The 10,825-nt window shown below is 45.7% G+C and overlaps 1 protein-coding gene across 1 annotated transcript in view; it reads left to right on the forward strand.

Moving 5' to 3' along the window:
• Positions 1–4,007: 4,007 nt before the first annotated feature.
• The window catches only part of MITF (melanocyte inducing transcription factor), a 101,293-nt gene continuing 94,475 nt past the window's right edge, over positions 4,008–10,825 (forward strand). The window contains 1 exon segment of the mRNA XM_039558834.1: positions 4,008–4,111. Coding sequence (XP_039414768.1) covers positions 4,008–4,111 — 104 coding nt within the window.

Consider the following 10,825-nt stretch of genomic DNA (forward strand, 5'->3'; position numbering starts at 1 on the left):
TACAAATTATGAGAATTATAAGTGAGGATATTACAAATTGCAAAGAGTAATGGGGGGGTTGAGGGGGGAAGTAGCAACTCTGCCCAATGTGCTTGCTGCACATCAAATTGTGTACCCTGTGGTATCTGAAAATCATTGCTGAAATCACAGGAAATATTGGTTCAGAATGAGGAAGAGCTGTGTCTCCTGATAAACCTTTCTCAGGAGCTGCACAACCAAAGTCCTTCAGTCTCCTGAACCTTCGCGCTGCTTTCTCAGTCTTGACGAGAATCCACTCTGGAAAGGAGAATCTGCCCAATAAACTGAATACATTTTAATGGTTTTAGCAAAATCAGATGCATCATTTGAAAAATAACTGAACAATGCTGACCCAGTGTCTACATGGCACTGGGGAGCTCAGACCCAATTGCTCATGGCTTTTGAGGGGGTTGTGCTAGTTTGGGTGAAGAATGAGGCAGAAGTGTCACATAAGCACTGAGGCTGCCTTTATTGCTGGGTGTTAATTTCCAGCTCCGGAAAGGACTTAGCAAGGACTTGCTTGAAAAGCAATAGAAAACCAAGTCAAGCATTCCCAGTGAGCCCTAAATCTGAATACAAGGCTGTCCCTCCTGAAACCTGACTTTACCCCCTAGAGAGTGTTTGGGACTTGCTTCTAGGCCATTGCCCTTTTTGGGAGGGACAATTCTACAGAAATACCACCTAGCAAGAGCTTAAGTAGGGTTATGCCCATGATGTGAACACTAGATTGAAGTTCATGTTCTGCCACTGATTTGATGTTTGACAAATAACCCTTCTGTGTTTTGTTTTTCACTTTGCTAAATTGGATAATCGTTCTTGCTCACCTCCCTAAAGCAGTTTGACATTCATAACTGGAAAACAATCAACAGAGCTGTTGAATTCCAGCTATAGAGAGTAACTTTACAGAAATCAAAACCCTGCAGCATGTTTTCTTTACGTCAATTTAACTGCAATATTGGCATAACAGGATTAATTTTTAAGCATCATTTTTGTTTTCGGGTATGCTTACTTATTAGTATCGTGCTTAGGCACAGTGGAAGCATTGCTCTTTCACCCTTAAAATGAACTCTAGAAAGATACTATAAACATGGATGACATCTATTATGAATAGAAGAACATTGTATGACTCAGCAAAGCAGTGTGAAGGTCCTGGTTAGCCCAGGTGCAATGAGAAATTGCCTTGATCTGAACACCAGGTAAAACCTTGCATTGCACAGAGGTTGCAAGATGGAATCAAAAGATTCATGGTCTGATGAGAAGTAAACCAGCTTCCTTTCTCCCTGGGAGCTGCACATACTGGCCCTGCTGAAGCTGTGGGATCTCAAGTGAAGCAGCATTGCCTGGGACACGTATTTGCATAAAAGATCTTTGCTCTTTAGAACTACTGCTATAATTAAAATAGAGCTGAAGGCTCATAAGCTGTACATTTTGAAGAGCAGAAGAGAATATCTCATTTTTACACCTGGAAAAATAGAAGCAAAATCATTGCAAAGAGGTGAGTCCTGTTGTTTACTGCCTTCATCAAATCATGGAGTGATTCCTCACTTGTGAAAACACAGTTCCTCAGCAACACCCCCTAACCCACAGAGGCTCAGGCTGTAAATGTAGCTGAGCAGTGGGTTTATTCTAAGTTGTTATTGTTTGTTTGTTGGTTGCCTTTTTCTTTTTCCCCCAAAGCACTGTTAGCAAGCCTACTCCTTTGTCGAGCCATCCCAGCCATCTGCCAATGTGGGCTCAAAAGAACATTCTTCAGGGCCTTATCCATTTGTTGTATCTGATTCATTAAAGTAATTACTCTTGCTATTAAGTCATTGCATGGAATTTGGCAGCTGCATAAAATCTGGGACTTAAATTTCTGAAGCAAGCTAAAATTCTTGGGTTTATTTTATCAAATCTCACATTGCCTGAAATGAGGAGGAGTCTTGTCTGCCCAGGTGTGAGCAGTCCCCGGTGCAGCACTGAGCAGCTTTGGCAGTTGTGACAGAGGAAAGGGATGTATGGAAAAGACTCTTTTTCTGGCTTATCTGGTGTGTTGGAGTTACTGGTGTTCCACTGGCACAACAGGAGTGGTGTGATTTTAGCTGTGAGTGATATGATAGCACCAGAATTATTAGGCATCAGTTATCAACAGCATGCTCAAATGTCCCAGATCTCTGAGTTGTGCTATGACTTAATGAACTGAGGTCAAAGCTCTGGGAAAATGCCATGAATGAAATGCTCTATGGAATTTCTGTACTGAGGGAAGTCCCTGTCACAGCAGATAAGGAGACAGAGCTGAGGAAGGTTTCTTGCCCTCTGTGTTGTAAAGATTAAAGAAATTAAAGATGTCCTGAGTCTCAGTCAGTGCTGATAGAAGGCCCCTCATGAGCACAGGGACAGAGCCCCATTCCTGAAATCCACCTTCCTGTGGCACCAACCCCCAAACTGAAGAAAACAACAAAGACCAAACAGTATCATTTAATGAGTTCTGAATGGGACCTTCCACGTCCTGGGTCTTTGAACCCATGGAAGGACCAACCCCATCACTCACAGGGGCTGAGCAGGCACAGGAATTCTGTAATCCCTGACACCATCCAAACCCTCCCATTCCAAGACCTCCTTGCCACCCTTCCACCCAGCTGTCCCTCTTTGGCTCTCCCTGGGGCTGGCACCTGTGGGTACAATGGTGTGTGGCAGAGGCTCTTCGCACCTCCATGTTCTGAGATTATCTGCTCTTAGTATCCCAACATGCCAGGAGCCAAACTGGAAGATGAGGTGGCATTAAAACTTTTCTGTTAGAAATAACTGAAGCCCAGCTGGCTTCAAATGTTCCATTTTACTGAACCATTCTTTGCCATGTTTATGAGCTTTGGACTCTTTATAAAAAGGCAGGTAAAGTTCAGAGGAAGCCACTTAGTGCTGTCCGTTCTTGTGTTGGGAACTTAATTGGAAAAGCGCAAAATCCTGGGATGCAAACACTCATTGCTTTTCAAAGTAAGTCACAATAAATGTCCGACATTCTATCGCCAGCTGACCTTTGCTGTGGGCATTCAAACCCATCACACCCTCCCCTCTAACTGAACTCCTGGCTAGGCTGATTCCTGGGTCTGCAGCAGTATGGGAATGTTGTTTGCAGCTGGATACCTGCTGCCTGTGCCAGATGTTCCCAAGGGGAGAGGAAGAGCCCTTCACGCTGGTCCTTTCATGATACCTGAAGGGAGCCTATGAGAAAGACAGAGAGGGACTTCTTACAAGAGCCTGTAGTGACAGGACAAGGGAGAATGGATTCAAACTAAGAGAGAGCAGGTTTAGATTGCATATGAAGAAGAAACTCTTTGCTGTGAGGGTGGCGAGACACTGGCACAGAGAAGCTGTGGCTGCTCCATCCCTGGAAGTGTCCAAGGCCAGGTAGGACGGGGCTTGGAGCAACCTGGGATGGTGGAAGGTGTCCCTGCCCATGGCAAGGAGTGAAATCAGACGGGCTTTAAGGCCCCTTCCAACCCAAACCATCCCATGACTCTGTGATTTTAGGGACACCTGCAGCGGTTTGCGGAGGGCGAGGCCCCGGCCGCCGCCGGGGTGCTGCGGGCAGCGTGACGTCACGCGCGGCACCTGTGGCGTCAGAGCCGCGTGACGTCACAGCGGGGGCGGGGTGGCGGCAGGGAGGGGGCGGCAGGTGGCGCGCACGGCCGGGCCGGGCCGGGCCCGGGGCGGGATGGACGGGACGGGGCGGCGCGGGCGGCCCCGCGCTCCGGCTGACAGCGCCGGCCCGGCCCGGCCCTGCCCTCCCGGCGCGGCGCGGCGGGACTTGTAGTGCGCGGCGGGCGGAGGCGGCCGGGCCGGCCCCGGGGCGGACTACAAGTCCCAGGCGGGGCGGGCGGCGCTGTGTGTGAGCCGAGCCACCCGAGCGGAGCGGAGCGGAGCGGAGCGGGGCGGGCGGCGCGCCGGGGCTCGCTCGGCGCCGCAGCCGTAACCTCCCGTCTCTCCCTCTCGCAGCGGCCGCGGCGACGATGCAGGCGGAGTCGGGGATCGTGCCGGACTTCGAGGTGGGCGAGGAGTTCCACGAGGAGCCCAAGACGTACTACGAGCTGAAGAGCCAGCCCCTCAAGAGCAGGTGGGGCGCGGGGCGCGGGTCCCCGCCGTGCGCGGGCGCGGAGCATCCCCGCGGCCGCTGCTGCGCAGCGGGGCGGCCGCCGAGCGCTCCCTGCCATAATAGCGGCGTTGTTGGCGGAGGGCGGGCCGGGCCCGCGTTATGTAAAGGGCATTGTTGGTCGTGCGGGCCCGGCTGTCACCCGGGGCAGCCCCGCCGGGAGGGGGGACGAGGCCGGGGCCGCACCTGCCCCGGTGAGCGCCGCTGGCCGCGGCCGAGAACCCCCGGCGGGGTCAGCGCGGAGGGGTTGCAAGGAGTTGTAGCATCTAAGGTTGTTTTTGGTTGCTTGGCTTTTGGTTGGGGTTTTTTCGTTTGTGTGTTTTTTTTTGTTTTGGTTTTTTTTTTTTTTTTTTTTTTTTTGCTACTTGCAGTTGCTTGGGGACTGGAAACTTTTGCTAGGTAGGTCACTTTCTTCCTAGAGTGTTTTTTCCCTTAGATAGACCCTGTTTGCTTATCTGGAGCGGCTGTGTCGCGTAGATATGCTGTGTAAAGGGAAATAAGGCGGTCTGTGTGTGTTTCCCTCCCTTGTGGGCTGTGAGCGACCCGTTGTCCGTCCTACTGCTGGAAAAAGAAAGTCAGTGCTCTCCCACACCTTGGGCATCCACCTTGGCAGCGATGGCACGTTTCTCCCTCCGTTTTTTCATTCAAGGAACCCTCCATTTCACCTCAACACTCTCCTAAGCAGCACTCTGCTGAATATAAGGTCGTTGCTACGAGTGTATCATGTTTGTAATCGAGTCTGTTGTTAGCCTGTCTCTATATTCATATTTTAGTTTTGAACACTGCTCTTTGTACATCTGTGTGCAGTGGAAAAATGAATAAGAATGTAAATATTTAAAAAAAAAAAAAAGTGCTAGAATGAGTTTAGATTGTACGGCCTGTCAGACAAACTTCAAAGTAAATAAATGACTTTTTGACAATCCTCTGAATGCTTCAGAAACACTGAAGGTTTATAGTAAAAGGTGTTAAAATTCTGTTGTTGTCAAAAGGGCTGACAGATGTGGGGCCACCTCCTGTGGCCTGTCTTCACGGCAGCCCTGCTTACACTGAACCCTTGGTACAGGTAAATGGTGGTGCTGTGTAGTGGTGCAGGTAGTGGTGGTGCTGTGCAGCCTGACAGGCCATGCAACCAAACTGAAGTTGCCAGAACTCCTTTGCTCCCCAAGGTTATGCAGGGAAGTTGCCATTACCCAGGTAATTATCTGAGAGCCAGGCTAATGTGCAGAGCAGATGGGGTTCACTGGCACTGATGGGTTCCAGCTGTGATGGAGGCAGCTGAGAGACACACAGGGCTTCGGGTTTAGTGCTTGTGTTGACAGTGGAATGCAGCAGTCATGACTACTTCGCTGTGGTCCAGTTGCCCTGTTCGTACCAGCTGCATGTCCTAACTGGTGTGCAGGAGTTGTCCCTTTGTGGCTGTCCTCTTTGTAGTCAGCAGTTTGTCTGTGCGTTCCTGGTGTGAGCATGGATAGCAGGTCTGCATTTGACCTTGCACAGATGTTGCAACTGCTTTTAATTCCTTTGACTTGATGTTTTGGAACCCAAGTGCAGCCTTCCATTGTTCACTTCTCTCAGGGAGAAGTGAATAAACTCTAATGAAGCGCTGGAGTATTTTACTGTCTTCTAAATGTTGCCATTTCAAACTTCCCTGGAGTGAATTTCCCCAGTACCTCCTTACCTGATATTCCTGCAGAGACAGCACTGCCCACCCTTTGAGTTTAAAGGGGTCTGTCACCCTGACATCCTGGTGGTGCTTCAGACCAATATGTGTCCTGATGTTTCTAGGGGAGCTTTTTGGAGGAGTGACCAGCTTGTCCCTGTCTGCCTCACGTTGCTCCACATGTACCCATGTGTATGAGAACAGGGAGCCCTGAGGGTGGAATAATAATCCACGGTTTTTCTGGCAGATAGTGAACTGACACGTTAACCTCAGCGTGGAGCCTGCCCAGCTCACGTACAGCTCGTACCTCGAGGGAGAGGTACTCAGTTGTCATCCTGGTATTGTGGGAGATGAAGATGCAAAGGAGTCAGGGGCCCTGCCAGGTCCATATAAACCTGTCCCTGGAGCCAGGCTGATAAACTTGATGATAACAGGAGGTAGAAGTTGCTCACAAACCTGTTTGTTTCGTGATCATATCTCAGAGGACTTCTGTAGTCCTTCAGCTTTGCTCAGGCCTGGAACCCGTCTGACTGATGATAATCAGGGGTATCAGCATCACCCTGCTGCTTTCTCTTGTGGATGTAAATCAGGAGTAATTGCATAGCAGTAAGTGGAATAGCAGCAGGTCAATGTGGTGTAGTTGTGGGACTGTGGCCATGGGAATTGCTTTCTTACCCTCTCCGCAGCCTGGCTCTGGAAGGGTGCCTGGGGAGCAGGCAAACCAGAGCTGATGTGAGGAGCTGAGTCTAAACAGCAATCTGCTCTTTTCCCTGGTGAGAACTGCTGATTTCCTAGCAACATTCAGGGCTTTCTCTGATCTTCTAACCATAAGAGTTGAGAAGCATCTTGGGCTTACTCATAGCAGCTGAAATTGTGAGTACAGAGAAAATTCCATCCTGCTCAGAAATAGGTAAGAATGTCGGTGCTCTGAACCAAGAAGAAACAGTTTTGTTGACCAGTTTAACTAAGCCCTGCTGATACTGCTGTCCTTCTCTCAGCAAAACTCTATTTGCTTCCTCCCAGGTTGCTTGTTTTCTAATATGTAACATCCAGTTAAAGGTTTCTCCTCTCCAGTGTGCCCTCGCAGTTACTCCATCCTTATTTCATAATTCAAGTCTGCAATCCAAAGCTCCAAGGGGTCCAATAATAAAAGCTTTTTGCAGTAAATACTGTACTAACTTTGGCCAAGCCACAATTGACTGCTAGAAGCCAAGTTAAAATGTAAGCCCAGCAAAAGCTTTAATCACAGGGGGTGGAGAGGATACATGGGGCCGAGATAGATTAGTCAAACCCATACTTCCCAAACCCTCCCGACTCATGAGAAGTTAGATCCTTGGGCAAAGTAATATCTACATTCATGGGGTCTCTGGAATTTGCCATGGTTGAATGTCTTTGAAAACTGAGATGATGTTTCAGTTGCTTTGGTTTTTTCAGAGTCACTTTTCACTGTGGGAGGAAAATGGGCTTTAAGACTACCAGTAAGACAATGAGATCTATTTTTTCCCCCTCATACTCATATTTTATTCCTCTCCTGCCATATTCACAAAGGATAATAGTTTTAATCTACAAGTACATACACTTAAATATGTATGTGTTTGTGTAATGAACAAGCAAATAAGATTTGTTTCCTGGTACAAGCAGTGTACAATGAAATTGGTGGAGTTTTATAACCAAAAGTAAACACAGATCCCGACATGTCTGCATGCAGTCAGCAGGGTGCTGGAGGCTTGAGTTATGTCTCTAATGTGGATTCTTTAAATCATTTGGCAATGTTTTGGATGTCAAACTGGTATCTGGAGGTAAAGGCTGTACAGCCTGCCTCTCCACAGGGCAATCTGAACCAACCCAGGTGTGGCAAATGCAGCAAAATTTTCTATATTAAATTGATTTTCTCTGTATTTTTTTGTTCTCTGCAATGTGTGTCCATTTGGATGGTCCTCACAAGCACCAGCAAATTACTGTCAGCTGTTGTAATTTACTGCCATGCTCTTAATAAAACCTGCAGATAAATTACTGCCATTTGTGCCCTTTTCTGTTGCCTATATTTTCAGACTGGTTAAAAAGCACCCAAATGATGCCGTTACTGAAGTATTTATATATGTGGAAAAAATATGCATTTAATTTGCATGATAGTTTCTTAATAAGCTTATTTTTGTTTTATGAGCAATAGCATTGAGATGTAGAGTTTGTCATTATTAAAGCAGTGATGTCTTTATAAAATTCTCATCATTCCTGCTGCCCAAAGACCTTTTTCATTGTGCAAACCTTCAATAATTTACTTGTATCAGCTGGTGCCCCATCTCTGTCCAGTTAGGATCCTCTGTAAAGCATTCGTTTTTGGTTTTTTCCTCTTATCTGGTGGTCAACACGGAAATCTTGATTTAGTTAAAGTTTCCCTTTTAATACACAATGATTGTTGAGGAAATATTAATTTTGCCAAATAGGCACACATATTTGAAATGTGTGCTTACTCTGGAGCCAAAGAGGACTCTTCTGAAGTGCCCTAGTGCCTTAGCCTGCAGATGATCAAATTAAATTTTGTAAATGAACTTTGCAGTGTGATTGAATTTGAACTTGATTACATTAGGCTTAACATTGAGTTTGTGCCTTATTGGAGGTAGTCTTTTCATATTACTGCTATTTATGGATCTTATTCAAGTGTTTTATATTCTGGTTGGGTTCTGCAATGCAGTTTGTTCAAGCTACTGCTTATATCTGTTCCAGTTGTGCAAGAAGTGGAAAATATCCTTTATTTAGAACATGGTCACATGTTCTTGCATCCAGGAACCGTGTCTCAGTGTGATTTAAAAAAAAATAAAAATGTATCTTGGAGGAACAGATTTAAAAAGTTCCTGAAATATTTTTCCGTCTGTTACAGAGGAACATTACATATTTTAAACTAAAAGGTAATAATAGCTGAGCTGGAAGTGCTACGTAGGCCAGCACTGCCTGAAATCAGTGGTAAAAGTCTGAACCGACGTCAGTGGGAGTAGAGCTAAGCCAGAAGTATGTCTCTGAAATCTCTCCGGTAACATTTTTGTGAGTGACTCAATAATTCCATGTTTATTCTGCACCTCAAATTTGCTGCACTGGGAAGGAAACCCTCACCACATCTTTTTGTACTTTTTTATTTTTGAAAACAGTCTTAAAAGGAAAGGCTGCAGTTGGAGTGTCTATTGTATAAACATGTGGAGACAATAAGTAGTATTTCTGTATATTTCTTTACACAGGGAGACAGTGCTGCTCCCTGTCTGTAGCACAGCATTTTTCATGGTGAGAGATCCTGGGTGACCTTTTCTCTCCTGCAAAACTCTCACTCTGTTATTTGCAGTAGGCCTTTGCTATTTAGCAAGGAAACAGAAATAGCCCATGAAATTCAGTTCAGCATTTGCTTTGATACGAACTATTGAGCATCACCTTTTTGCTTCCCTGGCCTGCTTTCCTCGGGAGGGTTTTGTGTGACTGCCAAGCTGATCAGAGAGGGCACAGATATTTTGAGGCCGAGCTGGCTGCACCGACTGTGCATCTTTTAGCAAGCACATGTGTTTGCTTTTTATTTATCAGACTGCTGGCTGCATTAGTTTTGTGTAAGTACATGCGCATTCTGCTTGAAATAAATCTGTACTTTTCTGGTGAGAAGGAAACTTCCCTAGCTAGCTACTGTTGATTTACAGATTCCAGGTGATAATTTGAATCAATATATTCTGTCTCTTAAAAGGCTGGAAATAAGCCCGTGCAGCCCTGCTGATGGAAAGCTGGACTGGCCCTGGTACTGCTCATTACCCCATGTAGAGTGGAGGTCATTTCATAACCTTCTGGTCTAAAATTTGTGGGTCTGCTGTGAACTTACCCATTGTCATTTAGAAGTCATTGCAGAGGCTCTTGTGCACTGTGTGTGTTTTTATTTGGCACTTAGGGCAATGTATCAGAGGTCCTTTCCAGCATGGTGGCAGGCAACATGACTAATTCCTGCTGTACAGTCTGGTCAGGAGCTAGAAGAAAACTGGGAAGCAAGAGCAGAAGAGATTTGCAGAAGAGATTTTACAAGCAAATTCAGCTTCTTAACCATGTTCTCTGATTAAAAGTTGATTGGGAAGAAATCAGTACAGCTGCTTAAAAATGAGGGTACAAGAGAAACCTGTTCTGACACTTTAATGATGCCCTCGTGTTTCTATGTTTGCTTTTCAAAGCAACATGCTTTAAGACTTTGAAAATGAAACAGAAGGAGTAATTTTCTGTTTACTTTTCTGCTAAAAAAATTGAAATTGTTGGCTTTTAATTGTCTTTTGTGAACAATCTGCTGTTTTAGTGCTGGGAACAAAATGAGAGTCCAACTTCCATTAAGCTGGTCAGGCTCTTGGCCATTATTGTCTGTCTCGTTCTATTTTGGAATCAAAAAGTTTTTGAAATACACAGGCTGTAATGTTTTTGTTTGGAAAAATTCAGTGTCTTTTAATATAATTTTTTGCTGTAACAAAGACAACATGATTAAGCAGCCTGGCATGGCAGATTTTGCTGGACAGTTAACTGTTGCATCACTATCACATTATACGAGAACTGTGATGATTTATTTTTAATAATCTCTAGTTAAACAGTAACAGCACAACTAGTGGCTTATGTGTAGTTTTTACACTTCATACGGGGGAAAAAACAGCACAGGAAAACTGATTTTATTGCATATTCATAATATAACAATGCCACTGCTTTATCCACAACAGCTGTAAAAAACCTGATGCTGCTTTGAGTGTCAAGATTGAAATACTCTGATTCACTGGAACCAAAGTCTTGGGAGAGGTCAGCCTGTTCTCTGGCCCATCTGAGGCAGAAGTTAAGTGTAGTTTTCAGTGTTAGGCACCCTAAGGCTCTGTTTGCTGTGGGTGGGCACTAACAGTTTTGGGGTGCCTTTTGAAAGGCTCTGTCTCAGTATCTTTGCCCAGAAATTCAGCTTGGGACTTGCATAGGCCTTAGTCACTGTTGTCTGTGGGCTTCATGTGAGAATATGTTTCAGAGAGGTCACA

This window comes from Corvus cornix, chromosome 12 (genome assembly GCF_000738735.6).
Source record: "Corvus cornix cornix isolate S_Up_H32 chromosome 12, ASM73873v5, whole genome shotgun sequence".
In the NCBI taxonomy this organism is placed as follows: domain Eukaryota; kingdom Metazoa; phylum Chordata; class Aves; order Passeriformes; family Corvidae; genus Corvus; species Corvus cornix.